Here is a 26,731-nt window from a genome sequence, read left to right as displayed (position 1 = left end):
CAGGAGGCTGAGGCAGAATTGCCTGAACCCAGGAGGCAGAGGTTGCGGTGAGCCGAGATCTCGCCATTGCACTCCAGCCTGGGTAACAACAGCGAAACTCCGTCTCAAAAAAAAAAAAAAAAAAAAAGAAAAAAAAGAAAGAAAGAAATGAGTCTCACTCTTTCGCCCAGGCTGGAGTGCCGTGGTGCGATCTCGGCTCACAGCAACCTCCGCCCCCTACTGGGTTCAAGCGATTCTCCTGCCTAAGCCAACCGAGTAGCTGGGATTACAGGCTCGCGCCACCAGGCCGGGCTAGTTTATTTTTAGTACAGACTGTATTTCACCATGTTGGACAGGCTGGTCCGGAACTCCTGACCGTAGGTGATCCACCGCCTCGGCCTCCCAAAGTGCTGGAATTACAGGCATGAGCCCCCGTGCCCGGCCGGATTCTACATACATGTTAACCCGCTTATTTTATGACCTGTAGTATTCAGATGAAGTCGGGGTTATTTCTAGGCCCTAGTCTCCGTCTAAAGTTAAGAGTATTGTCCGGGCGCGGTGGCTCACGCCTGTGAACCCAGCACTTTCGGAGGCCGAGGCAGGCGGATCACGAGGTGCGGAGATCCATCCTGGCCATGGTGAAACCCCGTCTCTACTAAAATACTAAAAATTAGCCGGGTGTGGTGGCGGGCGCCCGTAGGCCCAGCTACTCAGGAGGCTGAGGCAGGGGAATCGCTTGAACCCGGGAGACGGAGGTTGCAGTGAGCCGACATCGCTCCACTGCACTCCAGTCCGGCGACAGAGCAAGATTCGGTCTCAAAAAACAAACAAAACAACTTTAGAGATGCTTCTGTATTTCTGTATTTACCCCTTTTTTACCCCTATTTGATAGATGAAGAACTTGAAGTGCAGAAAGGCTAAGTGACTTACCGAAGATCACACAGAAAAAAAAAAAAAAAGTATTATGGGGTGAGGTCTTCATCAAGGGCCTGGAACCCACCTTGTGTTCCTGCTCCAGGACAGAGGTTCAAACATGAAATATGGTATACTGGAATTTTCTCTTGAACAGGAGAAATGCAAGGAGGCTTTTGGGAATTAGGGTTCCTTCTACGAAACGGAGCGCAATTGCAGGCATGGACCCTGCTCAGCATGGGAGAGCAGGGAGTAATGGTTAAGAATGCGGACCTGCACACTCTAAGCCACTATCAGCGCCAGGGACCTATCTCCAGCCGAGTCGACTCTTCTATGATTGGATTGCGGCAGGAACCAAGTGGCTAACAACCAATTGAATAACAGAAGGGACGGACCTAAGGCGAGGCTGGGATTCAACTTGAAGAATAGAGGGAAAATGATGGACATAACATTGAACCTATGGAGTCAGGCCAAGGCGGACCTGGACTCTAACATTCACCGAAAGGGCAAGGACTGGGTGTTTGGCTGGTTGCTAAGGAGAGGTTGGCGCTACCGGAACGTTAGAGTGATTGGTGGAAGTCAGAAAAGATATAGCCAATGAAAGGAGAGCTGCAAGATTTAGGGCCCAATCAGTGAAGAGGAGTATCCTGGACCGTACTGATGTGCTCATTTGGTAGGGGAAGTCCTTGGAGAAATATAAACCAGAGGTTGACAAAGTGAACCCTGGAAGCAAAGAATAGTGAAAACATAATTTATATTTCTCCTGAAAGGCAAGTCATGAGGAAATTAATTCATGCTTCTAGCCTCGATGGGAATGTGATAGAGGATTTCCCCTGTAGGTGCTTCGCATGGTGCGCTCCGCTTGATCACGTGAGCCAGTTCCAAAATGGCGGCAGGGGTGGCCGGGTGGGGGGTTGAGGCAGAGGAGTTCGAAGATGCGCCTGATGTGGAGCCGCTGGAGCCTACGCTTAGCAACATCATCGAGCAGCGCAGCCTGAAGTGGATATTCGTCGGGGGCAAGGGTGGAGTGGGCAAGACCACCTGCAGGTACGGAGCCTGCTACGGGAGCCAGGAGCCGGGTAGGGTATGCCACTGGGCATAGGGGAGGCCAAGTACGGGCTTTTCCACCACGAGCAGGGCAAGGGAGGTGGCGGGGGTCTTTGGGTTTCACACTGTGGAAGTTACCTGGAGCAAATGGGAGATAACTCCTCAGTGCAGGCCTAGCACCCTCTGAGTTGGACCATCACTGTTGGGGCTCAAGTGCCGAACCACAGTGAACTCAGAGCCCGAGGGACGGGGGGGCACTTAGATACCCCCATCATCTGGACCGTACCTGAGTGAATCCAAAGTTGTGGGTAGGGATTGGACCGAACAATCAATCCTAGTTCGGTGAACCTTGCTGTTTTACTCCCAAGGCAAGAGTGAGGGTGGAAAACGAGGGAGAGGGTACATGATCAGACTGTCCCAGGCAGCTGCAGGCAGGAGGTGTCCGTCGGGCAGATTATCCTGGACAAGTGGACTGAACCATCCTGTACTTAGCAAGGAATGCAAGGGACCCCCCTAGCTTATTAAGGAAGGTGGCACGGAGTCACGCTAGCTGGACAGCTGGGCCACGCTACTGTGTGCCCAGCAAAGAAGAAGCGGGCACCAGGCCAGATGGACTCAGACAGCTGAACCTTAACTCTCTAGTCCAGATAGAGGGTTCAATAGATAAATCAGAGAGGGGTCATTTTTAGGGATTGAGAATTTCAATCCCACGGTAACCCATGCTCTCCTCTCAAGGCCCCTGCTGATCCGGGTCACCTGCTTTAAGGAACCTATCACTCCCCTTGCAGACCCGGGGAACAGAGCCCAACCCCTCATCCCCCATCTTTTGACTTTTCCGTTACCTAGCTGCAGCCTGGCAGTCCAGCTGTCCAAGGGACGTGAGAGTGTTCTGATAATCTCCACAGACCCAGCTCATAACATCTCAGATGCTTTTGACCAGAAGTTCTCAAAGGTGCCTACCAAGGTCAAAGGCTATGACAACCTCTTTGCTATGGTGAGTGGAGCAGGGCTTAGCTCCCACTTCTGGGAAAGACCCTTCCAGCCTTTCTTGTGCACACACACCAGCAGCCACCATGTCCTATCCATTCTGTATCCTGTGTCTCTCCTGTTTCACCCCTTCCTCAACATACTCACAAGGGAACGAATGAGGAATTGCGGAGCAGGAAGGACACCAGAGTGCCTGAAGCTTAGTGAGCCAGGGTAGGGGAAGGAGAAGTTGGAAAGACCAATCAGAGCCACATGGTGTGGGACCTTACAGTACACGGTAAGCAGTTGGGTGTCGACTCCAGGTTTAATGGGAAGTTGTTTGTTTTAAGCAGGGCAATGTCATGGCCAAATTCATGTTTGAAAAGTACTCTCTGACAGCTAAGTGGAGATTCAATTGTTAGTCAAGGAAAGTAAGAAGGAGGTTGGGGCTGTAACCAGTTGAGAGATGACAGCATCCTGGACTGTGGTGGGGCAGAATGTTGGGGGAGGAGTAGTCAGATTTGGGAATTTATTTACTTATTTTTTTTAGACAGTCAAGACTCCTCTGTTGCCCAAGCTGGAGTGCAGTGGTGCGACCTTAGCTCATTGCAACCCCTGCCTCCCAGGTTCAAGCAATTCTTCTGCCTCAGCCTCCTCAGTAGCTGCTGTTACAGGCATATACCACCATGCCCTGTTAATTTTGTATTTTTAGCAGAGACAGGGTTTCACCGTGTTGGCCAGGCTGACCTCAAGTGATCTGACTACCTTGGCTTCCCACAATGCTGGGGTTGCAGGCATGAGCCACCGCACCCCACCAAGGATTTATTTTAGAAGTAAATTAGTGAGATTACTTGGTTGTAATGGGTGAGAGAAATAAATGAATTAGTTACATGTTTTTATTTTCTCTCTGAGCAGCTAGGATGCGGAAAACTAGTAAAGGAGTATGTTTAGAAGGGACAAGTCAAGAATTTCGTTTAGTCCACAGCAAATCTGATGTGCCCACATCATGACAGTAGTTTGTTTACGTGAGTCTGGAGCTCAGAGGAGATTGTCATTGATTTGGAAGTAACTGACCCAAGGATAGCATTTAAAGCTGTGTGAAGGCTGGAGTTGGTGGCTCACCCCTGTAATCCCGGCACTTTGAGAGGCCAAGGTGGGAGGATCACTTGAGGTCAGGAGTTCAAGACCAGCCTGGCCAACATGGTGAAACCCCGTCTCTACTAAAAATACAAAAAAAATTAGGCAGGCATGGTGATGCATGCCTGTAATCCCAGCTACTCGAAAGGCTGAGGCAGGAAAATCACTTGAACCCAGGAGGCAGAGGTTGCAGTGAGCCGAGATCATGTTACTGCACTCCAGCCTGGGCAACAGAAGGAGACTCTGTCTCAAAAATAAAAAATAAAAAAAAGACACAGAGTCTTTTGACATTAAAAAAAAGACAGAGCCATGTTGTCCAGGCTGTTCTCGAATTCTTGGGCTGGAGAAGTAATCCTCCTGCCTCAGCCTTCCAAAGCATTGAGATTACAAGTGTAAGCCACTGCATCCAGCCTCAGACAGCTTTTCTTTTTTTTCTTTTCTTTTTTTTTTTTGAGATTGAGTCAGTGCACTGTAAGCAGTTGGGCATTAACTCCAGGTTTAATGGGAAGTTGGTTGTTTTAATCAGGGCAATGTCATGGCCTCCCAAACTGCTGGGATTACAGGTGTGAGCCACCGCAACCAGCCTATTATTTATTTATTTATTTATTTTGAGACGGAGTTTCGCTCTTGTTACCCAGGCTCGAGTGCAATGGCGCAATCTCGGCTCACCACAACCTCCGCCTCCTGGGTTCAGGCAATTCCTCTCCTGCCTCAGCCTCCTGAGTAGCTGGGATTACAGGCACGCGCCACCATGCCCAGCTAATTTTTTGTGTTTTTAGTAGAGACAGGGTTTCACCATGTTGACCAGGATGGTCTCGATCTCTTGACCTCATGATCCACCTGCCTTGGCCTCCCAAAGTGCTGGGATTACAGGCTTGAGCCACCACGCCCGGCCCAGCCTATTATTTATTTATTTATTTTTTTAGACGGACTCTTGCTCTGTCACCCAGGCTGGAGTACAGTGGCTCAATCTCCATTCATTACAACCTCCACTTCCAGAATTCAAGCAATTCTCCTGCTTCAGCCTCTCGAGTAGCTGGGATTACACGCCCACCACCATGCCCGACTAATTTTTATATTTTTAGTAGAGATGGGATTTTGCTACCTTGGTCAGACTGGTCTCAAACTCCTGACCTCAAGTGATCCACCCGCCTTGGCCTCCCAAAGTGCTAGGATTACAGACATAAGCCACTGTGCCCAGCCTGCAAAACCCTGTCACTACAAAACAATTTCAAAGAATGAGTGTGGCCAGGTGCAGTGGCTCACGTCTGTAATCCCAGGCCACTGTGCCTGGCCATAAACACTTCTTAAGGTAGCAGGGGGAACCAGAATTACCCAGTTCATCAAGTGCCCATTGGAAATTTGTGTTCAGAAAAGGGGAGCAAGGGCCAGGCACGGTGGCTCATGTCTGTAATCCCTTTGGGAGGCCAAGGCAGGTGGATTACAAGGTCAGGAGATCAAGATCAGCCTGGCCAAGATGGTAAAACCCTGTCTCTACTAGAAATACAAAAATTAGGCTGAGTGTGGTGGATCACAATGTCAGGAGTTTTGATACCAGCCCAGCCTGGCCAACATAGTGAAACCTTGTCTCTACTAAAATCACAAAAAATTAGCCAGGCATGTTGGTGGGCACCTGTAATCCCAACCACTCAGGAGGCTGAGGCAGAAGAATCACTTGAACCTGGGAGGTGGAGGTTAAGCCAAGATTGTGCCGCTGCACTCCAGCCAGGGCTACAGTGTCAGACTCCGTCTCACCAAAAAAAAAAAAAAAAAGAGCCGGACGTGGTAGCATGTGCCTGTAGTCCCAGCTACTTGGGAGGCTGAGGTGGGAGGATCGCTTGAGCCCAGGAGTTCTGGACTGTAGTGTACTATGCTGAGCGGGTGGCCGCACTAAGTTTGGCATCAATATGGTGACCTCCCTGGAGTGGGGGACCACCAGGTTGCCTAAGGAGGGGTGAACCAGCCCAGGTCGGAAACGGAGCAGGTCAAAACTCCCATGCTGATCAGTAGTGGGATTGCGCCTGTGAATAGCCACTGCACTCCAGCCTAGGCAACATAGCAAGACCCCGTCTCTTAAAAAAAAAAAAAAAGAAAAGAAAAAAGAAATACAAAAATTAGCCAGGCGTGGTGGGCACTTGTAATCCCAGTTACTTGGGAGGCTGAGGCAGAGAATTGCTTGAACCCAGGAGGCAGAGGTTGCAGTGAGTCTACATTGTGCCAGTGTACCCCAGGCTGCGCAACTGAGTGAGACTCCCATCTCAAGAAGAAAAAAAAAGGGAGGGAGAGTAAAATGGGAATAGTCTTTAAGAGTGTTCAGGCCCTGAAGTGCAGTGATGAAAGAGCTGGAAGGCCACACCTGTAATTTAGTGCTTGGGGAGACTGACACAGGAGGATCACTTGAGGCCAGGAGTTCAAGGCCAACCTGGGCAACAAAGAGAGACCCTTTATCTAGAAAAAACAAACAAACAAAATTGCTGGACATGATAGTATATGCCTGCAGTCCCAATTATTTGGGAGGTTGAGGCAGGAGGATCACTTGAGCCTAGGAGTTTGAGGCTGCAATGAGCTATGAATGAGACACTATCTCTTTTTATTTGAGGCAGAGTCTCCCTCTGTCTCCCAGGCTGGAGTGCAGTAGTATGATCTCGGCTCACTGCAACCTCCACCTCTCAGGTTTAAGCGACTCTCCTGACTCAGCCTCCCAAGTAGCTGGGACTACAGGCGGGTGCCACCACACTCTGCTAATTTTTTTGTATTTTTAGTAGATACAGGGTTTCACTTGTTAGCCAAGATGGTCTCAATCTCCTGACCTTGTGATCCACCCATCTTGGCCTCCCAAAGTGCTGGGATTACAGGTGTGAGCCACTATGCTAGGCCTGAATTTTTTTTTTTGTAGAGATGGGGTTTTACTATGGTAGCCAGGCTGGTCTTGAACTCCTGACCTTAAGTTATCTGCCCGCCTTGGCCTCCTAATGTGCTGAGAATACCAGTGTGAGCCACCTCGCGCTGCCAAGATGCTGTCTCTTAAAAGAAAAACAAAACAAAACTGGAAGCCACCAGGGTGGGGAATTTTGCCAATAGCAGGGGGAAAGGAAGTATTTGCAGAGGTAACCTATGGAGGCTGGGCTGGATATGGGTGCCAGCTAAGAGGGGCACTGACAGCTTACAAGGGGCCAGGTGAGGGGATAAAGTAGCCCAAAGAGGCTTAGAATACCTGAGGCATGAGAGGAGGTTAAGGTCAGAGAGTGGGTACTAGGACGTGGTGATGAGTGGGCAAGCTCCCCAACAGGAAATGACCCCTGAGGCCAGTGAGTTGGGTGCTTCCCCATGGGAAATCACCAAGAAGTGGTGACATGAGGAGGATAAAGAAGGAGGCATTGAGTCTGAGACTGGCCAAGGACCCCAGGCATGACCATCCCTTCATGGATTGTTTGTTTTTTGTTTGATTCTCCTTGTGGTTTTTTGAGACAGAGTCTTGCTTTGTCACCCAGGTTGGAGTGCAGTGGCACAATCTCGCCTCACTGCAACCTCCGTCCCCACAGGTTCAAGTGATTCTCCTGCCTTAGCCTCTCAAGTAGCTGGGATTATAGGTGCCTGCCACCATGCCCAGCTAATTTTTTGTATTTTTAGCAGAGACTGGGTTTTGCTATGTTAGCCAGGCTGGTCTCACACTCCTATCATCAGGTGATCTGCCCACTTTGGCCTCCCAAGGCTCTGTAGTCACACTGGGAATACAGGTGTGACCCACCCTGCCTGGCCACATGTTTCTTTTGTTTTGTTTGTTTTGTTTTTGAGACAGAGTCTCTCACAGTATCTCCCAGGCTAGAGTGCAGTGGCATGATCTTGGCTCACCGCAACCTCTGCCTCCCAGGTTCAAGCGATTCTTCTGCCTCAACCTCCGGAGCAGCTGGGATTATCGATGCCCACCACTATGCTTGGCTAATTTTTGTAGTTTTAGTAGAGACATGTTGGCCAGGCTGGTCTAGAACTCCCAACCTTAGGTGGTCTGCTGTCCTCGGCCTCCCAAAGTGCTGAGATTACAGGCATGAGCCACTGCGACCGGCTGGATTCTACATGCCTGTTGACGACCTATGTGCCAGATACTGTTCATACTAAGTGCTGGGGACACAGCTAGCTGGTAAAACCTCTGCTCACGAGGGGCAGACATTTCTGTTGTAGAGAGACATACAATAAACATAAGGGAACCATGGGGGATGTGAGGAAGGGCTAATTTTTCTTTTTTCTTTTCTTTTTTTTTTTTTTTTTTGAGATGGGTCTTACAGCCGGGCATGGTGGCTCACGCCTGTAATCCAAGCACTTTGGAGGCCGAGGTGGGCGACTCACCTGAGGTCGGGAGTTCAAGACCAGCCTGACCAACATGGTAAAACCCTGTCTTAAAAAAAAAATAAAAATAAAAATAAAAATAAACAAAAAGAGATGGGTCTTACTATATTTCCCAGGCTGGTGTCCAACTCCTGGGCTCAAGTGATCCTCCCATCCCAGTCTCCTGAGTAGCTGAAACTACAGGCATGAGCCATCCTGCCCAGCTCCTAGGGGCTAAACCTAAGGAGAAAGGAAGGCAGGGCAGGGGGTGTCAGAGAAGCTGTGCTTTTATTTAGGGTGGTCAGGGAATCTCTGAGTGGAGGAAAGAGTGATATGGAAGAGGTCATGGCCCAGTCATGGGAGTCTCTGGGGTTGCAAGCGGGGAGTAGCAGTGTAAATGGCCCGAAGTGGGTTTCGGCTTCCCTTTGAGGGCCCTGGGCACAGCTTGCAATTTTCCCCTTGTTTTTGACCCTTTGTGCAACTGTACAAAACCCTAAGTGCTACCTCAGGGTTCCCCAGCCGTAACCTAAAGAAGCGTCTATGGTCAGAGTCAGCCACAGGCTCCAGCCTCTGGCCCTATGCCTGGCTAGGAAGCACACACCTGCCTCCCACCGCCACCACAAAGCAGTAGCAGCAACCTGAGTCTCATCCCCTTGGCCCCCAGGAGATTGACCCCAGCCTGGGCGTGGCAGAGCTGCCTGACGAGTTCTTCGAGGAAGACAACATGCTGAGCATGGGCAAGAAGATGATGCAGGAGGCCATGAGTGCATTTCCCGGCATCGATGAGGCCATGAGCTATGCCGAGGTCATGAGGTCAGGCCCAGCCAGCGGGGGTGGGGGCTGCCTGGGGAAGGGGAAGAGCGGACAGAGAGGGCCTGACCCCTGTCTCCCCTCAGGCTGGTGAAGGGCATGAACTTCTCCGTGGTGGTGTTTGACACAGCACCCACGGGCCACACACTGAGGCTGCTCAACTTCCCCACCATTGTGGAGCGGGGTCTGGGCCGGCTTATGCAGATCAAGAACCAGATCAGCCCCTTCATCTCACAGGCAGGTTTCGCGGGGCCCCCACCTGCACCATGCAGGCACCCGGGAGTGGGAGTGGGCCTGGTCCCTCAGACCCTGAGATGCGTGCTAATAATTCCCTTTCCTTCCCACCCCATTTCTGCACTTTTCCCTGGAGAGGATGGGAGGGAGCTGTCTTTCTTCCCCCACAGGCAGGACTCAGTGTCCCTGCCCCTGCCCACTAAATGCCCTAGACAGAGCCGGAAAGCACATTCCAGAACCAAGTGACCTGCCTTTAAACCCACTGCACTCACTGTGTGACCCAACTGTTGTGTGACCTCAAGCAAATCACTTCACCTCTCTGGGCCTCACCTTCCTTGTCTTGCAAATGGAGATCATGAGAGTGCCTCATGAATTATTATTATTATTATTATTATTATTATTATTATTATTTTGAGACGGAGTTTCGCTCTCGTTACCCAGGCTGGAGTGCAATGGCGCGATCTCAGCTCACTGCGACCTCCGCCTCCTGGGTTCAGGCAATTCTCCTGCCTCAGCCTCCTGAGTAGCTGGGATTACAGGCACGTGCCACCATGCCCAGCTAATTTTTTGTATTTTTAGTAGAGATGGGGTTTCACCATGTTGACCAGAATGGTCTCAAACTCTTGACCTCGTGATCCACCTGCCTCAGCCTCCCAAAGTGCTGGGATTACAAGCTTGAGCCACCACGCCCGGCCATGAGTTATTATTTTTTGAGACAAAGTCTTGTTCTGTCACCCAGACTGGAGTGCAGTGGTGTGATCTCGGCTCACTGCAACCTTCACCTCCTGGGTTCCAGCAATTCTCGTGCCTCAGGCTCCCAGGTAGCTGGGACTGCAGATGTGTACCACCATGTCCAGCTAGTTTTAATATTTTTTGTAGAGACAGGGATTTGCCATGTTGCCCAGGCTGGTCTCAAAACTCCTAGCCTCAAGCATACACCCACCTTGACCTCCCAAAGTGCTGGGATTACAGGTGTGGGACACTGCGCCCAGCCCCCATGGGTTATTATGATGACAACCCAAAGCCCCACTGTTCTGCACTCCACCAGCACCACACCCTGTGGTGTATGTGCATGTGTGGGTATGTGCCTGTCCCCTGTGGGGACCTGTGCCTCAGGTGGTAACACTGAGCACTTACTGTGTGCCAGCCATTATTCTGAGCATATTATATGCATCAGCTCATCTGGCACAACAGGTCTTGGAGGTAAAGTTTAGAGATCGGGAAACAGGCTCCAGGAGGTCAAGCCCGTGGTTCCCCAGAAATGGCAAAGTTGAGGCCAGGCGAGGTGACTCATTCCTGTAATCCCAATACTTTGGGAGGCTGAGGCAGGTGGATCACCTGAGGTCAGTAGTTCGAGACCAGCCTGGCAAAAATGGTGAAATCCTGTCTACTAAAAGTACAAAAATTAGCTGGGTGTGGTGGTGTAACCCCAGGTGTTTAGCAAACCCCAACCCAGGGGATTGAATGAGCCCCAGGTAAGCTCTGAGCCCTTCCACATCCTCCCTGCAGATGTGCAACATGCTGGGCCTGGGGGACATGAATGCAGACCAGCTGGCCTCCAAGCTGGAGGAGACACTGCCTGTCATCCGCTCCGTCAGCGAACAGTTCAAGGACCCTGTGAGTTGTGGTCTGGCAGGCGGTGAGAGGCCCAGGGGGCTGAGGACAGTGCCAGAACCTGCCCCTCACTGTCCTCTCTTGTGCCCTGCAGGAGCAGACAACTTTCATCTGTGTATGCATTGCTGAGTTCCTGTCCCTATATGAGACAGAGAGGCTGATCCAGGAGCTGGCCAAATGCAAGATCGACACACACAATATCATTGTCAACCAGCTCGTCTTCCCCGACCCTGAGAAGCCCTGCAAGATGTGTGAGGCCCGCCACAAGATCCAAGCCAAGTATCTGGACCAGGTGTGCCCACCCACCCAGCACTGGCTCCACAGAGGCACCTCTGCCCCTTTATTCTCTGACCTTTTGCTCTACTTTCTGGCCCTCTGCCCCAGCCTCCTGCCCTTTGCCCCTACATTTCAAATCCTTCCCCGTTATTCCAGCCATAGTGAACTGTGGCTGGCCTGGGCTAGGTCCTGTGACCCTGGAGAACAGGGGGTCTAGCCCAGTGATCTCTGATCATACTGACCCAACTCCCATTTATGACACCTTAAGCTCTTGCCCCATATTCTCTCCCTGACCCTGGAAGCCTCCTAGCTCAGTCCCTTCTATTCATCCACACTCCGTCTCTGCCTTCCTGCCCATGACCACTGCCTTCTACCCTCTGCCCTGGCTGCAGATGGAGGACCTGTATGAAGACTTCCACATCGTGAAGCTGCCGCTGTTACCCCATGAGGTGCGGGGGGCAGACAAGGTCAACACCTTCTCAGCCCTCCTCCTGGAGCCCTACAAGCCCCCCAGTGCCCAGTAGCACTGCTGCCAGCCCCAACCGCTGCCATTTCACACTCACCCTCCACCTTCCCCACCCCCTCGGGGCAGAGTTTGCACAAAGTCCCCCCCTTAGTACAGGGGGAGCCACTTGGGCAGGAGGCAGGGAGGGGTCCATTCCCCCTGGTGGGGCTGGTGGGGGATTGTAGTTGCCCCCTACCTCTCCCACCTCTTGCTCTTCAATAAAATGATCTTAAACTGCTGTATTTGTTGACATTGGGAGGTGAGGGTAAGCACCTTAATGTACAGTTACACAGGTTCTGTACATCTAGAGGGGCCCATTCACAACAGAAACCTAATAGAGATGCATGTTTATTGTGGCAACTTGGGATGGAGGGTGTCGGGTGAGGGATATCTTTATCTCCTTCTCTGTGGGTTAAGGTACCCCTAGGTGTCCCTGCTGGGGCTGTGAACCCTGAAATGGATGACAGGGGCATCTGCCCACTTCCTTGGAGGCTCAGAGCTTGGGAACTGGAAGGCCCCTTGGCCAGCCCCAGGCTGGCGGGGAGCGGATTAGGCCGGCAGTGGGCCCGCCGCTGCCTGCTGTTTGGTTTGGGAATTAGTGGGCGCCCTGGGCAGAGGCTGGGCCTGCCAGACTGGGGATTAACAGTCTCCACCCCCCAATTCCTGCCCCCATGGAATGGCATCAGCCCCTCCCAACAAGGCTGCAGCAAGGGGGCTGGTTAGTGGGCAGGGTGACAGTGGGCTCTGGCTGGAGGAGCTCCTGAAGTCCCATCCTGACTCCAGAGTGGTCTCACAGGCTGTGGGCACACAGGCCTGGAAGGCACCTAGTGGGCCCCCTTATTCCCTGCCTGTCGCTCCTCCCTCTGCCACTGCTTCGGCTGCTATTGTTGTCCCCACTTGGGAGACTCAGGATGGGGCATGACCTTGAGAGTTTATGAGTTCCAAGCCAGAGCTGGCTAGGGGGACAGAAGGGGTCCTGAGGACACACGAATCAGAAAGTGGTGTTCAGGCCAGGCACGGTGGCTCACACTTATAATTCCAGCACTTTGGGAGGCCAAGGCTGGTGAATCACTTGAGGCCAGGAGTTTGAGACCAGCCTGGCCAACATGGTGAAACCTCATCTCCACTTAAAATACAAAAATTAGCCGGCATGGCAGCGGGGCTTGGGAGGCTGAGGCAGGAGAATTGCTTGAACCCCGTTGGCAAAGGTTGCAGGGAGCCAAGACAGACAGAGTAAGACCCTGTCTCAAAAAAAAAAAAGTGTTCAGATCGTGCATATCCAGAGTCTGGGTGTGCCAGGGTGTGTGTAAGGGGAACCCCACCAGGGGCCTAGACTTGTCCCCCCAACTCCCTAGGGTGTGCACAAGCAGGTGTGGGCCTGTTGGGGTGGCATGTGTAAAACAAACACAATGGTACAGCCAGCTTCGTGCCAAACTGCCAGGACCCAAATCCCAGCTATGCTACGAACAAGATGAGATGTGACATCGGAGCCTCAGTTTCCCTACTTGGATAGTAAACTGACTGACTTAGTATGCCTGTAAAGATTCCATGAGATGAAACACACAAGGCATTTATACCAGCATCAGGCAGGAAACCCCAAGAAATGTTTGTTATTTTTCCTTGTCACAATTAGTAAGCCTGTCAACTAGCCCAGGAAACCTGCCCCCAGCCCCTGCGGGAGTTCAGCTGTCGGAAGTGTGTGGGGCTGCGGGTCAGCTGCGGGAGGGAGGATGAAAAGGAGGAGCCGGCTTTAGTGAATGCAAGACACTTCCTAGGGAGTGGGGGCTGCCCATCTGGACCTGAGCTGCTCTGCACCCAGCCTGCCACCTCCTCGTCTGCAGCTGACGGCACCGCCCCAGCTTCTCTCTCGCCCCCATTTATGGGCTGTCCGGCAGCTGGACAGCGAAGGCGCAGGTCGGAGGGTGGCCAGCCCAGGCTGGTTCCTAATTACCCTGGGCAGGGCGAACATCTGCCAGTCTGGGAACACAGTGTCCCGTCCTGGCCTGCCAGGCTTGGGACCTCGGGTGGGGCTGTGCAGAATGCACAAGGGGTTCCTGAGCACTCTAGGATGCCCATCCCAGGGTTTTACCCCTGAGCCTCTGTCCCTCCCACACCAATCTGTGTGTGAATGTCCTCCAAGCTGGGCAGTGGAGGGGAAGTGGGTATCATTTGTACCAGGCTGGACTCCCCTTTACAGCTGTTTGTGAAGAATGAACATCTGTCCTGAATCCATGCCAAATTCGGGACAAGGTTTTGTGTCCCCAGGCTTGTGTGTTCCTGGCAACCCTGAAAGTGTCTGGGACCTGTGTGTATGGGTCTGGGCGTGCCGCTGGGAGGGAACATTGGAAAGGGGGTTGCCTTCACACATTGATGTGCAAATGCTGGCGAATTTCACTAGCAGTGACAGCTAGGGGTCCCTTGAGAGAATGGTCGCTGTTGTGTGTGTCTTTGCTAGATTAGGCAACCTCAGGGACCACCAGAGCCCACTCTGATCCTGGGATTGTGTGTCCCGCTGAGCTGAGGAAGGGGCTTTTGCACTTGGGGTATGATCATGGGTGCATCTTTGCACAGGGGAACTCGGGATCAAAACCTCGTTGCAATGGCGTAAGATTTCGTGCGAAGGCGTTCTGTGGTCTGGGTGGGGTCTGCACCTGGCTGGTTGTGTAGGTGTCTTTGCTACATGTTGTGATCATGAGGGAATCGGACTGTTGGGAGCACTGCGTGTGAGAGCAGAGGCTGGTATGTCAGAGTCCACCTGCCTTATATATGCGTGATGGGGAGGTCAAGGTAGGTAGTCGTGTGACTCCAGAAGCCTCTGCGACAGTGTGTACTGCCCCTCTGGGTCACCATAGTTACATGAGGCTTTTTGGTTTTTCAACAGAGATGGGGATTCTCACTATTTTGCCCAGGCTGATCTTGAACTCCTGACTCAGGTGATCCTCCCACCTACACCTACCAAAGGCTGTCTTCGGAGCAGCTGGGTTTGTGTCTGGGACCATGATGTGTGTTTCTGCGTGCATCTCTGTGACACTGTGGGATTACAGGTGACTGTGGAGTGACCCAGCCTCACTGAGCAGTGTGTGTGTGTGTGTGTATGTGTGTGTGTGTGTGTGTGTGTGTGTGTGTGTCTGGGACTGGGAAAAAGACCATCCCTGCCTCCTCCCCCAACCTCTGGGTTCCAGATCCCTAGGACTTGCCAGTGAGTGACTGGGAGGGGAACAGGGAGGGGCAAGGGAGGACGAGGCGGATATCTTCCCCAGTGCCAGGTAACAAACTTGTGGAACTTCAAACAAAAGTTCTGAACCTGCAGCCCAGCCGAGGGAGGAGGACCAGGAAGGGGTGGCACACCCACTCCCCAGCCCCACCCAACGCCGAAGCCACCCACCCATTCCATCCCTGTCCCCGTGTGTCCCTGTACCAGCCACCTTCAACACAGGTGAGATGAGCCTAGGCTTGGGGCAATAGGGGGCCCTGAGGGAATAGGGAACCTGCGGGCAGGAATGCATCCGGAGTCCTCTGGGGCCCGGGAGTAGAGGGCTTAGAAGGCTGGAGAGAGGAAAGGTCAAGGCGGATCCGGGAGGAAAAGGGAGTCGGGGGAGCCAGGGACGTTCAGCGGAAGGTGGACAAGCTGGGGCAGGGGGCCTAGGGGACCTGAAGTCTTAGGGACAGGGCTTCAGAGGGAGTGCAGGGAGTGGAACAGGTTAAGACTGGGAACCGGGGAAGTAGAGAAAGGAGAGCCAGAAATAGGGGCTGAGGGAGAGAATTTGGGGGAGGTAAAGCCTTGAGAACCTGAAACTCAGGCGCTGGGGACTCTCGGACTGGGGGATGCTATAGGTGGCCTCTAGGTGAAGGGGACTGGTCAGGGGGTGACTTGGGAGCTGACTGCAGGGACTCAAGGGTCTTGGTGGTGGGGAATGGCAGGTACAGAGCCTGGCGCCAGGAGTCCAAGGAAGGGGACAGCCTGAGACTTGGGTCAGGAAGGGGCACTGGGGGCTGGACGGGTACTGGGTACAGCTGGGAGAAGGCAACTCAGGCAAGGGTCAGGACTGAGGGGCCGGCCGGCTGGAACATGGGTTGGGTCGCTGTGCTCAGTTACTCCCGCATCTCTCCACCCCTGCCCGCAGCCACCACCCGGGCCATCCACTCTCCCTTGGCCACACCTGCCAGGTGCCACGATGACCGTCACCTACACAGCCCGAGTGGCGAATGCCCGCTTCGGGGGCTTCTCCCAGCTGCTGCTGCTGTGGCGTGGGAGCATCTACAAACTCCTGTGGCGAGAGCTGCTCTGCTTCCTTGGGTTCTACATGGCGCTGAGTGCCGCCTATCGGTGAGGCTGTCCCGGGGTGCTCGTGTTCGAGGGGAGGGGGGCAGCTATTATATATAATACATAATATATATAGCCGGGCACGGTGGCTCATGCCTGTAATCCTAGCACTTTGGGAGGCCGAGGTGGGTGGATCACCTGAGGTCAGGAGTTCAAGACCAGCCTGGCCATCATGGTGAAACCCCATCTTTAAAAAAAAAAAGAAAAAAAAAATATATATATAGATAGATAGATAGATAGATAGATATAGTTCTTTTAGCTTTCTCTGCTCCGTATATATAATATATAATAAAAATATATAATATATATATTATATATATATATTTTTTTTTTTGAGATGGAGTCTCTCACTGCCACCTGGGCTGGAGTGCCATGGCAGGATCTCGGCTCACTGCAACCTCCACAACCTGGGTTCAAGTGATTCTCCTGCCTCAGCCTCCCAAGTAGCTGAGATTACAGGCTGCCTGCCACCACACCCAACTATTTTTTTGAATTTTAGTGGAGACAGGGTTTCACCATGTTGGTCAGGCTGGTCTCTAACTCCTGACCTTGTGATTCTTGCTCCTTAGCCTCCTGAAGTGCTGAGATTACAGGCCTGAGCCACTGTACCCAGTATATGTGTGTGTATGTGTGTGTGTGTCTGCGTGTGTGTGTGTGTGTGTGTGTGTGTGTGTGTGTATATATATTTTTTTCTTTTCTTTTTTTTGATATGGAGTTTCACTCTTGTTACCCAGGCTGGAGTGCAATGGCGCGATCTCGGCTCACTGCAACTTCCGCCTCCTGGGTTCAGGCAATTCTCCTGCCTCAGGCTCCTGAGTAGCTGGGATTACAGGCATGTGCCACCATGCCCAGCTAATGTTTTGTATTTTTATTAGAGACGGGGTTTCACCATGTTGACCAGGATGGTCTTGATCTCTTGACCTCGTGATCCACCCGCCTGGCCTCCCAAAGTGCTGGGATTACAGGCTTGAGCCACTGCGCCCGGCAGACCCAGTATATATTTTTAATTGAGATGAAGTCTCACTCTGTCACTCAGGCTGGAGTGCAGTGGCACAATCTCGGCTCACTGCAACCTCTGCCTCCCGGTTCAAGCGATTCTCCTGCCTCAGCCTCCTCCTGAGTAGCTGGGATTACAGGTGCCAGCCACCATGTCTGGCTAATTTTTTGTATTTTTAGTAGAGATGGAGTTTCACCATGTTGGGCAGGCTGGCCTTGAACTTCTGATGTCAAGTGATCCTCCTGCCTCGGCTTCCCAAAGTGCTGAGATTACAGGCATTAGCCACTGTGCCTGGCTGGGAGCAGCTATTATAAGAGGAGGCCAGGGAGAGGGGTACAGCAAGGGAGATCTGAAGCTGGGAACAGAGTCTCCCCTGTGACCTGTGACCCCTCTTCTTTACCCTGCAGCTTTGTGCTGAAGGAAGGGCAGAAGCGCTACTTTGAGAAGCTTGTCATTTACTGCGACCAGTATGCCAGCCTCATTCCTGTCTCCTTCGTGCTTGGTGCGGTCCAGCCCCCAAGTCCCCCATTCCTAAGTCCCTGAGAAACCCATTTCCATTCATGCCTTTTGAGGAGCCCCCATTCCTGCCCCTCTGAGACTCTCCCCTCAAATCCTACCCCACCACAGCCCCCCTAGTTTTGGATCCACACCATGAAGATGCCAGATGTGGCCCTGCACATCTGAGACCTGGGGTGTCACCTAGGTCACAGTGCCCCCTGAGGTGCCTCCAGGAGAGCTCCATCTCACCCACAGGTTTATTTCTGGTCACCCTGGGGATTCTAACCGCTGTCTGTTGTGTTACTAGGGGGGACAACCCCCTAACCCTCCAGGGACCCTATAGGACTCCATCCTCTCAATTCTGGCCTGGGGGCATTTCTCTGACAAGTCCTGGTCCCCAGTGACCACATGTGACCTCAGCCTGCTCCCTGATGTAGACCCTGTCCCCAACCCCTTCAGAAGTTTCTGACTCAGGGGCTGGGTGTGGCTATTGTGACAAGCCTGACCAGGTGTCCCTGATGTACGCCCCCACAAACCAGGCCCCCTTCTCCTTGTTTTAGGTTCCTACACCCTCACAGCAAGCAACAGTCTGTCCACATGCCCCTAACATGGGTTCTGTGTCTCTATCCCCATACTGGGATCCCAATGCCACATCCGAGGTGACTCCCAAGTAGCCAGTGACCCAAAGGGCTGCTCTGGCCTTTCTGATCTCAGGGCTGGACCCCCAGGTTCCCAGCCCAAGCTGGTCAGGTTGGCGAGCCCACTCAGGTTTCCCTGATGCAGCCCTTATGTTGCCCCTTCGCCCACAATCTGGGTGCCCAAACCCCTGGCCCTGGTGTCCTCACTGAGCCCCCATTCCGCGCTTCCCTGCAGGTTTTTACGTGACGCTGGTGGTGCACCGCTGGTGGAACCAGTACCTATGCATGCCGCTGCCTGACGCGCTCATGTGCGTGGTGGCGGGCACCGTGCACGGACGCGACGAGCGTGGCCGCCTCTACCGGCGCACACTCATGCGCTACGCAGGGCTCTCGGCAGTGCTCATCCTGCGCTCAGTCAGCACCGCAGTGTTCAAGCGCTTCCCTACCATAGACCACGTGGTGGAGGCAGGTGAGTCCCGGGCCAGAGGCAGTGAGGGGATTGGGCAAGGACCGGGTGGAGGGGGGTGAGGGGCGAGCTATCCCTGACCTCGTTCCTCCAGGGTTTATGACCCGCGAGGAGCGCAAGAAGTTCGAAAACCTGAACTCGTCATACAACAAGTACTGGGTGCCGTGCGTCTGGTTCTCCAACCTGGCGGCGCAGGCGCGGCGTGAAGGCCGGATCCGCGATAACAGCGCCCTTAAGCTGCTGCTCGAGGTGGGCCCACTAGGAGGTCATTCATGTAGAATACCAGGGAAATTTTACCCCTGGAGCTGTATCAACGGCGGCCTGCCGCGCACCCCTGCGAGGCCGATTTCAAGCACCTTTACCAGGTGCACACTTACCTCCATGGGGCAGATTCTAACGCCCTCAGGGGCAGCCCCTGGGTGCATGGTCCCTTACCCTAGGTGCACATCCACCACAAAATACCCTCCCTAGAACCCCCAACGCACACTCCCAGTTCCCACCAGGTGACCACCCACCTCCATCCCAGGCACCCACACTCAGTATCCCTGTGTGAGCTCACCATTCGGGTCACCTCATACCTGTATCCACCCCCAGGAGCTGAACGTGTTTCGGGGCAAATGTGGAATGCTCTTTCACTACGACTGGATTAGCGTACCCCTCGTCTACACCCAGGTAACCTCGTCACGCCTCCGTTGATATTCGATGTCAGTGGCCCTGATGCATGATTTCAAGGGGAAACTGAGAGCTAGCTAAGGACCTAGTCATAATGATGCCCAATCCTAGCCTTGGCCCTCAATGACCGCCCTGAGCCCTGCCCCGCACTGCCCAGGTGGTGACCATTGCACTGTACAGCTACTTCCTGGCTTGCCTCATTGGTCGCCAGTTCCTGGACCCAGCTCAGGGTTACAAAGACCATGACCTAGACCTGTGTGTGCCCATCTTCACCCTACTGCAGTTTTTCTTCTACGCCGGCTGGCTCAAGGTAGGTGGGTGCTCCAGACTGGAATTTCATGGGTGGGGCGGGCACGGGGTTCCCAAGTTTCCACCTAACTCCTCCCTCTCCACTCAGGTAGCTGAGCAGCTCATCAACCCCTTCGGAGAGGACGACGATGATTTTGAGACCAACTTTCTGATCGATCGAAACTTCCAGGTGAGACTCAGGCTCCAGGTGAAACCATTCCAGAGTGCTCAACAGGGTCCTGGTCAGAGGGGTTCACACCGTGGTCCCGGTGCACCGCCCTATCCCCACTTTACCTTGCGTGTTTGCACTCGTAGGTGTCCATGCTGGCAGTGGACGAGATGTATGACGACCTGGCGGTGCTGGAGAAGGACTTGTATTGGGACGCTGCCGAGGCTCGCGCCCCCTACACCGCGGCTACGGTCTTCCAGCTGCGGCAGCCCTCCTTCCAGGGCTCCACCTTCGACATCACGTGAGCTAGTGGGTGAGGTGGGCAGGGCTGCTTGGGGCAGGGCTTAAGGCTCTGCGGGACGCATCTGATTGAAAAGATTAAGGGGGCCTGGTGCGATGGCTCACACCTGTAATCCAAGCACTTTGGAGGCCAAAGCGGGCGGATCACCTGAGGTCGGGAGTTCAAGACCAACCTGACCAACATGGTGAAACCCCATCTTAAAAAAAAAAAAAAGGCCGGGCGCGGTGGCTCAAGCCTGTAATCCCAGCACTTTGGGAGGCCAAGGCGGGTAGATCACGAGGTCAAGAGATCGAGACCATCCTGGTCAACATGGTGAAACCCCGTCTCTACTAAAAATACAAAAACATTAGTTGGGCATGGTGGTGCGTGCCTGTAATCCCAGCTACTCAGGAGGTTGAGGCAGGAGAATTGCCTGAACCCAGGAGGCGGAGGTTGCGGTGAGCCGAGATCGCGCCATTGCACTCCAACCTGGGTAACAAGTCTGAAACTCCGTATCAAAAAAAAAAAAAAAAAAAAAAAAAAAAAAAAAAAAAAAATCACAGCACTTTGGGAAGCCAAGGTGGATCTACCGGGGTGGATCACCTGAGGTAACAAGAGTGAAACTCGGCCGGGCGCGGTGGCTCAAGCCTGTAATCCCAGCACTTTGGGAGGCCGAGGCGGGTGGATCACGAGGTCGAGAGATCGAGACCATCCTGGTCAACATGGTGAAACCCCATCTCTACTAAAAATACAAAAAATTAGCTGGGCATGGTGGCGCGTGCCTGTAATCCGAGCTACTCAGGAAGCTGAGGCAGGGGAATTGCCTGAACCCAGGAGGCGGAGGTTGCGGTGAGCCGAGATCGCGCCATTGCACTCCAGCCTGGGTAACAAGAGTGAAACTCCGTCTCAAAAAAAAAAAAAAAAAAAAAAAAAAAAAGAGTGAAACTCCGTCTCAAAAAATAAAAAAAAATAAAAAAAAATAAAAATCTCAGCACTTTGGGAAGCCGAGGTGGATCTACTGGGGTGGATCACCTGAGGTCGGGAGTTCGAGGCCAGCCTGACCAACATGAAGAAACCCCCGTCTCTACCAGAAACACAAAATTAGCCAGGTGTGGTGGCGCAGGCCTGTAATTCCAGATACTCTGGAGGTGGAGGCAGGAGACTCAATTGAACTCGGGAGGCAGAGGCTGCAGTGAGCCGAGATCCTGCCATTGCACTCCAGCTTGGGCAACAAGAGCGAAACTCTGTCTCAAAAAAAAAAAAAAAAAATTAAGGGGACTCAACTCTAGAGATGGGGATAAGAGCAAAATTCTCAGAACTGTGATAAGAGCAGAGGCTAAGGTAGGAGTCAGGGTACAGGGTCAAGGTCTGAGATCAGGCCACTGAGTGGGGACAGAGCTAAGGGCTGAGGTTACCGAGGATCAGACGAGTCAGACATGATACCAAAGGAGATGAGGGCTGAGGCCAGGAGCAGTTGCTCAATGCCTGTAATCCCAGTACTTTGGGAGGCTAAGGTGGGAGGATTGAGCGAGCCCAGATCAGACCAGCTTGGGCAACATAATGAGACCCCCGACTCTACTAAAAATAAAAAATTAGCCAAGCGTGGTGGTGTGCACTTGTAGTCCCAGCTATTCAGGAGGCTGAGGTGGGAGGATCACTTGAGCCCAGGAATGCGAGGCTGCAGTGAGCCATAAGGATATCACTGAACTCCAGCCCAGGCAACAGAGCAAGAGCCTGTCTCTAAAAAAATAAAAATAAAGGCCAGGCACTGTGGCTCAGGCCTGTGATCCCGGGTGTGGGGGTGACCAAGGCGAGTGTATCACTTGAGGTCAGGAGGTCGAGACCAGCCTGATCAACATGGTGAAACACCATGTCTAATAAAAATACAAAATTAGCCAGGCTTGGTCGCGCATGCCTGTAATCCCAGCTACTCAGGAGGCTGAGGCAGGAGAATCATGTAAATCTGGGAGGCAGAGGTTGCACTGAGCTAAGATCACGCCATTGCACTCCATCCTGGGCAATAAGAGTAAAACTCCGTTTCAAAAAATAAAAATCAGCTGGGAGCAGTGGCTCACTCCTGTAATCCTCAGCACTTTGGGAGGCCAAGGCAGGCAGACTTTTTTTTTTAAACGGAGTCTGGCTCTGTCACCCAGGCTGGAGGGCAATGGAGTGGTCTTGGCTCACTGCAACCTCTGCCTCTCGGGTTCAAGCGATTCTCCTGCCCCAGCCTCCTAAGCAGCTGGAATTACAGGTGCCCACCACCTTACTGGCTAATTTCTGGGTTTTTTTTTTTTTTGTTTTTTTTTTTTTTGAGACGGAGTTTCGCTCTTGTTACCCAGGCTGGAGTGCAATGGCGCGATCTCGGCTCCGCAACCTCTGTCTCCTGGGTTCAAGCAATTCTCCTGCCTCAGCCTCCCGAGTAGCTGGGACTACAGGCATGCGCCACCATGCCCAGCTAATTTTTGTATTTTTAGTAGAGACGGGGTGTTTCACCATGTTGACCAGGATGGTCTCGATCTCTTGACCTCGTGATCCACCCGCCTCGGCCTCCCAAAGTGCTGGGATTATAGGCGTGAGCCACCGCGCCCGGCCTTAAACTCTGTATTTTTAGTAGAGACAAGGTTTCACCATGTTGGTCAGGCTGGTCTCGAACTCCTGACCTCGTGATCAGCCCGCCTAGGCCTCCCAAAGTGCTGGGATTACAGGTGTGAGCCACCGTGCTCGGCCTGAGATCTAAGTTTAAGTGGAAACAGAGGGTGAGGCCAGGCTCTGGGTTTAGGAGCTAAGGTCTTTGGGGATAAGTGGGACAAAGGGGTGAGTGGAGTCAGGGAAATCTGAACGCCTGGGACCCCGCTCTGTCAACAAGAGGAGAGGCCGCAGCGCTTGCCCACCTCACTGTCCTTCCCGCAGGCTGGCCAAGGAAGACATGCAGTTCCAGCGGCTGGACGGCTTGGATGGGCCGGTTGGCGAGGCGCCCGGCGACTTCCTGCAGCGCCTCCTGCCGGCGGGCGCGGGCATGGCCGGGGGAGGCCCGCTGAGCCGGCGCCTGTCCTTTCTACTCCGCAAGAACAGCTGCGTGTCGGAGGCGTCTACCGGGGCCAGCTGCTCATGCGCGGTTGTCCCCGAAGGCGCGGCCCCAGAGTGCAGCTGCGGGGACCCGCCGCTCGACCCCGGCCTGCCGGAGCCCGAGCCCCCGCCCCCTGCGGGTCCTGAACCGCTTGTCCTCATCCCTGGCCCTGCCGAGCCCTTTACCACAGTGACCGTGCCCGGGCCCCGGGGTCCGGCACCACCCTGGCTGCCCAGCCCTATTGGCGAGGAGGAGGAGAATCTGGCCTGAAATCTAAGAGCCCAGCCCCCTAAGGACAGGGAACCAGGTCCCTGCAGGGCACACAGGCAGGAGTCCAGGTCTGCATAAGCCTCGTGTACCTTCGTCAAGTCCGCCTGCACTTTTGACCAGCTCTCGCAGCCCGCTGGGGTTTGGCACTGTGCTGGGGAGGGGGTTCTTCCAGACTCTTGGACCAGCCCACCCTGGCCACCAGCCCTCCTTCCCAACCCCCACTGCCCGGGAGGTCTCCATCATTGTCCTGCCTGAATTCTTTCCTTCAAGTGGCGATGTGAGTGACTACTTCATGGAGCTGTCATGAGGATGAAATGAAAGAATGACATTAAAGCATTTGGTATACAGGAGGTGCTCAATAAATTTGCTAGTGGTTTTTATTCAAACGTTGTTAGTCTGATTTCTCCTGCCAGGCATTATGCTAAGTAAGATTTGGGAGTTCTTGCAGTTTTCTTCTTTCTCCTCCTTCTCCTCCTCCTCCTCCACCACAACCTCCAAGCCCAGCTTATTCCAGGTTTGGTTTTTTCTTTGAGACAGTCTCACTTCGCCATCCAGGCTGAAGTGCAGTGGCACGATCTTGGCTCACTGCAACCTCTACCTCCAGGTTCAAGCGATTCTCATGCCTCAGCCTCCCGAGTAACTGGGATAACAGGTGCACACCACCACGCCTCGCTTTTTGTATTTTTTTTTTTTAAGGTGGGGTTTCACCATGATGGCCAGGCTGCTCTTGAGCTCCTGACCTCAGGTGATCCACCCACCTTGGCCTCCCAAAGTGCTAGGATTACAGGCGTGAGCCACAGCGCCCGGCCAACTTTTTGTATTTTTAGTAGAGACGGGGTTTCACCTCTTCCAGCTTTTATGATGGTGCCCTGCTTACTTCTTCCCAAGCTCTGCTCTCTGAAAATACCCACATCAGTGCCCTGGCATTAATTATTAATGAGCCAGTCACTGTCCCAGGATCTTGGCTTCTTCTTGCCCCAAGCCTCTGCATTCTCAGGCCTTCAGGACTTTAGGTCTTACTAATTTAATCACATGAACTCCTGATGACTCCTGAATATAAAAGTCCAGCCAAGGAAGTGAGCTATGATCTCACCACTGCACTCCAGCCTGAGCAACACAGCAAGACCCTGTCTCAAAAAAAAAAAAAAAAAAAAAAAAAAAAAAGGCCCTGCCATGGTGGGGCTAATGTCTTTAATCCCAGCCGGGAGGCGAAGATCGGTGGATCAGTTGAGGTCAGGAGTTCGAGACAGGCCTGGCCAACATAGTGAAACCCCATCTCTACTAAAATACAAAATTAGCTGGGTGTGGTGGCACATGCCTGTAATCCCAGATACTCGGGAGGCGGAGGCAGGAGAATTGCTTGAATCCAGGAGGCAGAGGTTGCAGTGAGCTGAGATTGTGCCACTACACTCCAGAGTGAGACCCCATCTAAAGAAAGAAAAAAAAAGTCTGGGTGTGGTGACTCATGCCTGTAATCCCAGCACTTTGTGAGGCTGAGGCGGGTGGATCACGAGGTCAGGAGATTGAGACCATACTCAGGAGGCTGAGGCAGGAGAATTGCTTGAATCTGGGAGGCAGAGGTTGCAATGAGCCAAGATTTCGCCACTGCACTCCAGCCTGGAAACAGAGCAAGACTCCATCTCAAAAAAAAAAAAAGGAAAAAAAAAATCAAAAAGAAAGAAAAGGGCCGGGCGCGGTGGCTCAAGCCTGTAATCCCAGCACTTTGGGAGGCCGAGGCGGGTGGATCACAAGGTCGAGAGATCGAGACCATCCTGGTCAACATGGTGAAACCCCGTCTCTACTAAAAATACAAAAAATTAGCTGGGCGTGGTGGCGTGTGCCTGTAATCCCAGCTACTCAGGAGGCTGAGGCAGGAGAATTGCCTGAGCCCAGGAGGCGGAGGCTGCGGTGAGCCGAGATCGCGCCATTGCACTCCAGCCTGGGTAACAAGAGCGAAACTCCGTCTCAAAAAAAAAAAAAAAAAAAAAAGAAAAGGAAAAGAAGGAAGAAATCCAGCCAGGATCCCTTCTCTAACTGTAGACCCAGAAAGCCGACTGCCTCTTAGATGAAATCTCTCAGGCACTTCAAATCTAACACACTTGAAATCTAGCTCCTAATCAACTCCCCAGTCTTCCCAACCCTGTGTGTTAGCTGTGTCCTTCCAGGTGATGAGGTCAAAAGTAGTCATGTGGATTTCTCTTCCTGTCACAGGCCATCACATCAACCCAGTGGCCACACCAACCCAGCAGCAAATCCTATCAGCTTTGCCTTTATTATTATTATTATTTTTTTTTTTTGAGACGAAGTTTCGCTCTTGTCACCCAGGCTGAAGTGCAATGGTGCAATCAGCCCACTGCAACCCTTGCCTCCCAGATTCAAGTGATTCTCCTGCCTCAGCCTCCCAAGTAGCTGGGATTACAGGTGCCTGCCAATACGCTCAATAAATTTTTATTTTTAGTAGAGATGGGGTTTCATCATGTTGGCCAACGTGCTGGGATTACAGGTGTGAGCCACCGCACCCTGCCAGCCTTAAGTCGTATCTAGAATCCAACCATTAAATCGTATCTAGAATCCAACCATTTCTCACTCTAGGGCTCCCAACCTGGCCAGAACCCTCACTATCACCCACCCACCTACATGGACTACCAACCCGGTCTTCCAGCTCTGGCCCTGGCCTAAGCCTGTTTCTCTGAGAGTGGCCACCAGAGGGCGCCTATGAACACCCGAGTCAGGTCACATCCCTCCTTTGCTTAGAATCTTCCATGGCTCCCACTACACTTACGATAAAAGTTAAAGCACAGACTGGGCGCGGTGGCTCACGCCTGTAATCCCAGCACTTTGGGAGGCCGAGGCGGGCGGATACTTGAGGTCAGTAGATCGAGACTAGAGTTCGAGACTAGCCTGACCAATTTGGTGAAACCCAGTCTTTTTTTTTTTTTTTTTTTTTTTTTGAGACGGAGTTTCGCTCTTGTTACCCAGGCTGGAGTGCAATGGCGCAATCTCGGTTCACCGCAACCTCCGCCTCCTGGGTTCAGGCAATTCTCCTGCCTCAGCCTCCCAAGTAGCTGGGACTACAGGCACGTGCCACCATGCCCAGCTAATTTTTTTTTTGTGTGTGTGTATTTTTAGTTGAGACAGGGTTTCACCGTTTTGACCAGGATGGTCTCGATCTCTTGACCTCGTGATCCACCTGCCTCGGCCTCCCAAAGTGCTGGGATTATAGGCGTGAGCCACCACGCCCGGCTTTTTTTTTTTTTTT

The 26,731-nt window shown here is 52.9% G+C and overlaps 2 protein-coding genes across 2 annotated transcripts; both read left to right on the top strand.

Moving 5' to 3' along the window:
• The first annotated feature begins 1,750 nt into the window (after nt 1–1,750).
• GET3 (guided entry of tail-anchored proteins factor 3, ATPase) lies at nt 1,751–12,041 on the top strand. Its single transcript, XM_003941738.3, has 7 exons — nt 1,751–1,938; nt 2,785–2,932; nt 9,029–9,177; nt 9,261–9,411; nt 10,918–11,025; nt 11,117–11,314; nt 11,691–12,041. The coding sequence occupies exons 1-7, from the start codon at nt 1,778–1,780 to the stop codon at nt 11,820–11,822; spliced, it is 1,047 nt and encodes a 348-aa protein (XP_003941787.1). The 5' UTR covers nt 1,751–1,777; the 3' UTR covers nt 11,823–12,041.
• A 3,082-nt stretch (nt 12,042–15,123) lies between these two features.
• BEST2 (bestrophin 2) lies at nt 15,124–23,852 on the top strand. The gene is made up of 10 exons (XM_074384562.1): nt 15,124–15,239; nt 15,928–16,130; nt 17,532–17,626; nt 18,496–18,729; nt 18,821–18,975; nt 19,321–19,398; nt 19,556–19,712; nt 19,800–19,876; nt 20,002–20,156; nt 23,046–23,852. Exons 2-10 carry the CDS (start codon nt 15,979–15,981, stop codon nt 23,470–23,472), a joined length of 1,530 nt encoding a protein of 509 aa, XP_074240663.1. The 5' UTR covers nt 15,124–15,239; nt 15,928–15,978; the 3' UTR covers nt 23,473–23,852.
• Nucleotides 23,853–26,731: the final 2,879 nt, after the last annotated feature.

This window comes from Saimiri boliviensis, chromosome 14 (assembly GCF_048565385.1).
Source record: "Saimiri boliviensis isolate mSaiBol1 chromosome 14, mSaiBol1.pri, whole genome shotgun sequence".
NCBI classification, from domain to species: domain Eukaryota; kingdom Metazoa; phylum Chordata; class Mammalia; order Primates; family Cebidae; genus Saimiri; species Saimiri boliviensis.
The sequence above is the reverse complement of the archived record's forward strand: the minus strand, read 5'-3'. Positions and strand labels throughout refer to the sequence as shown.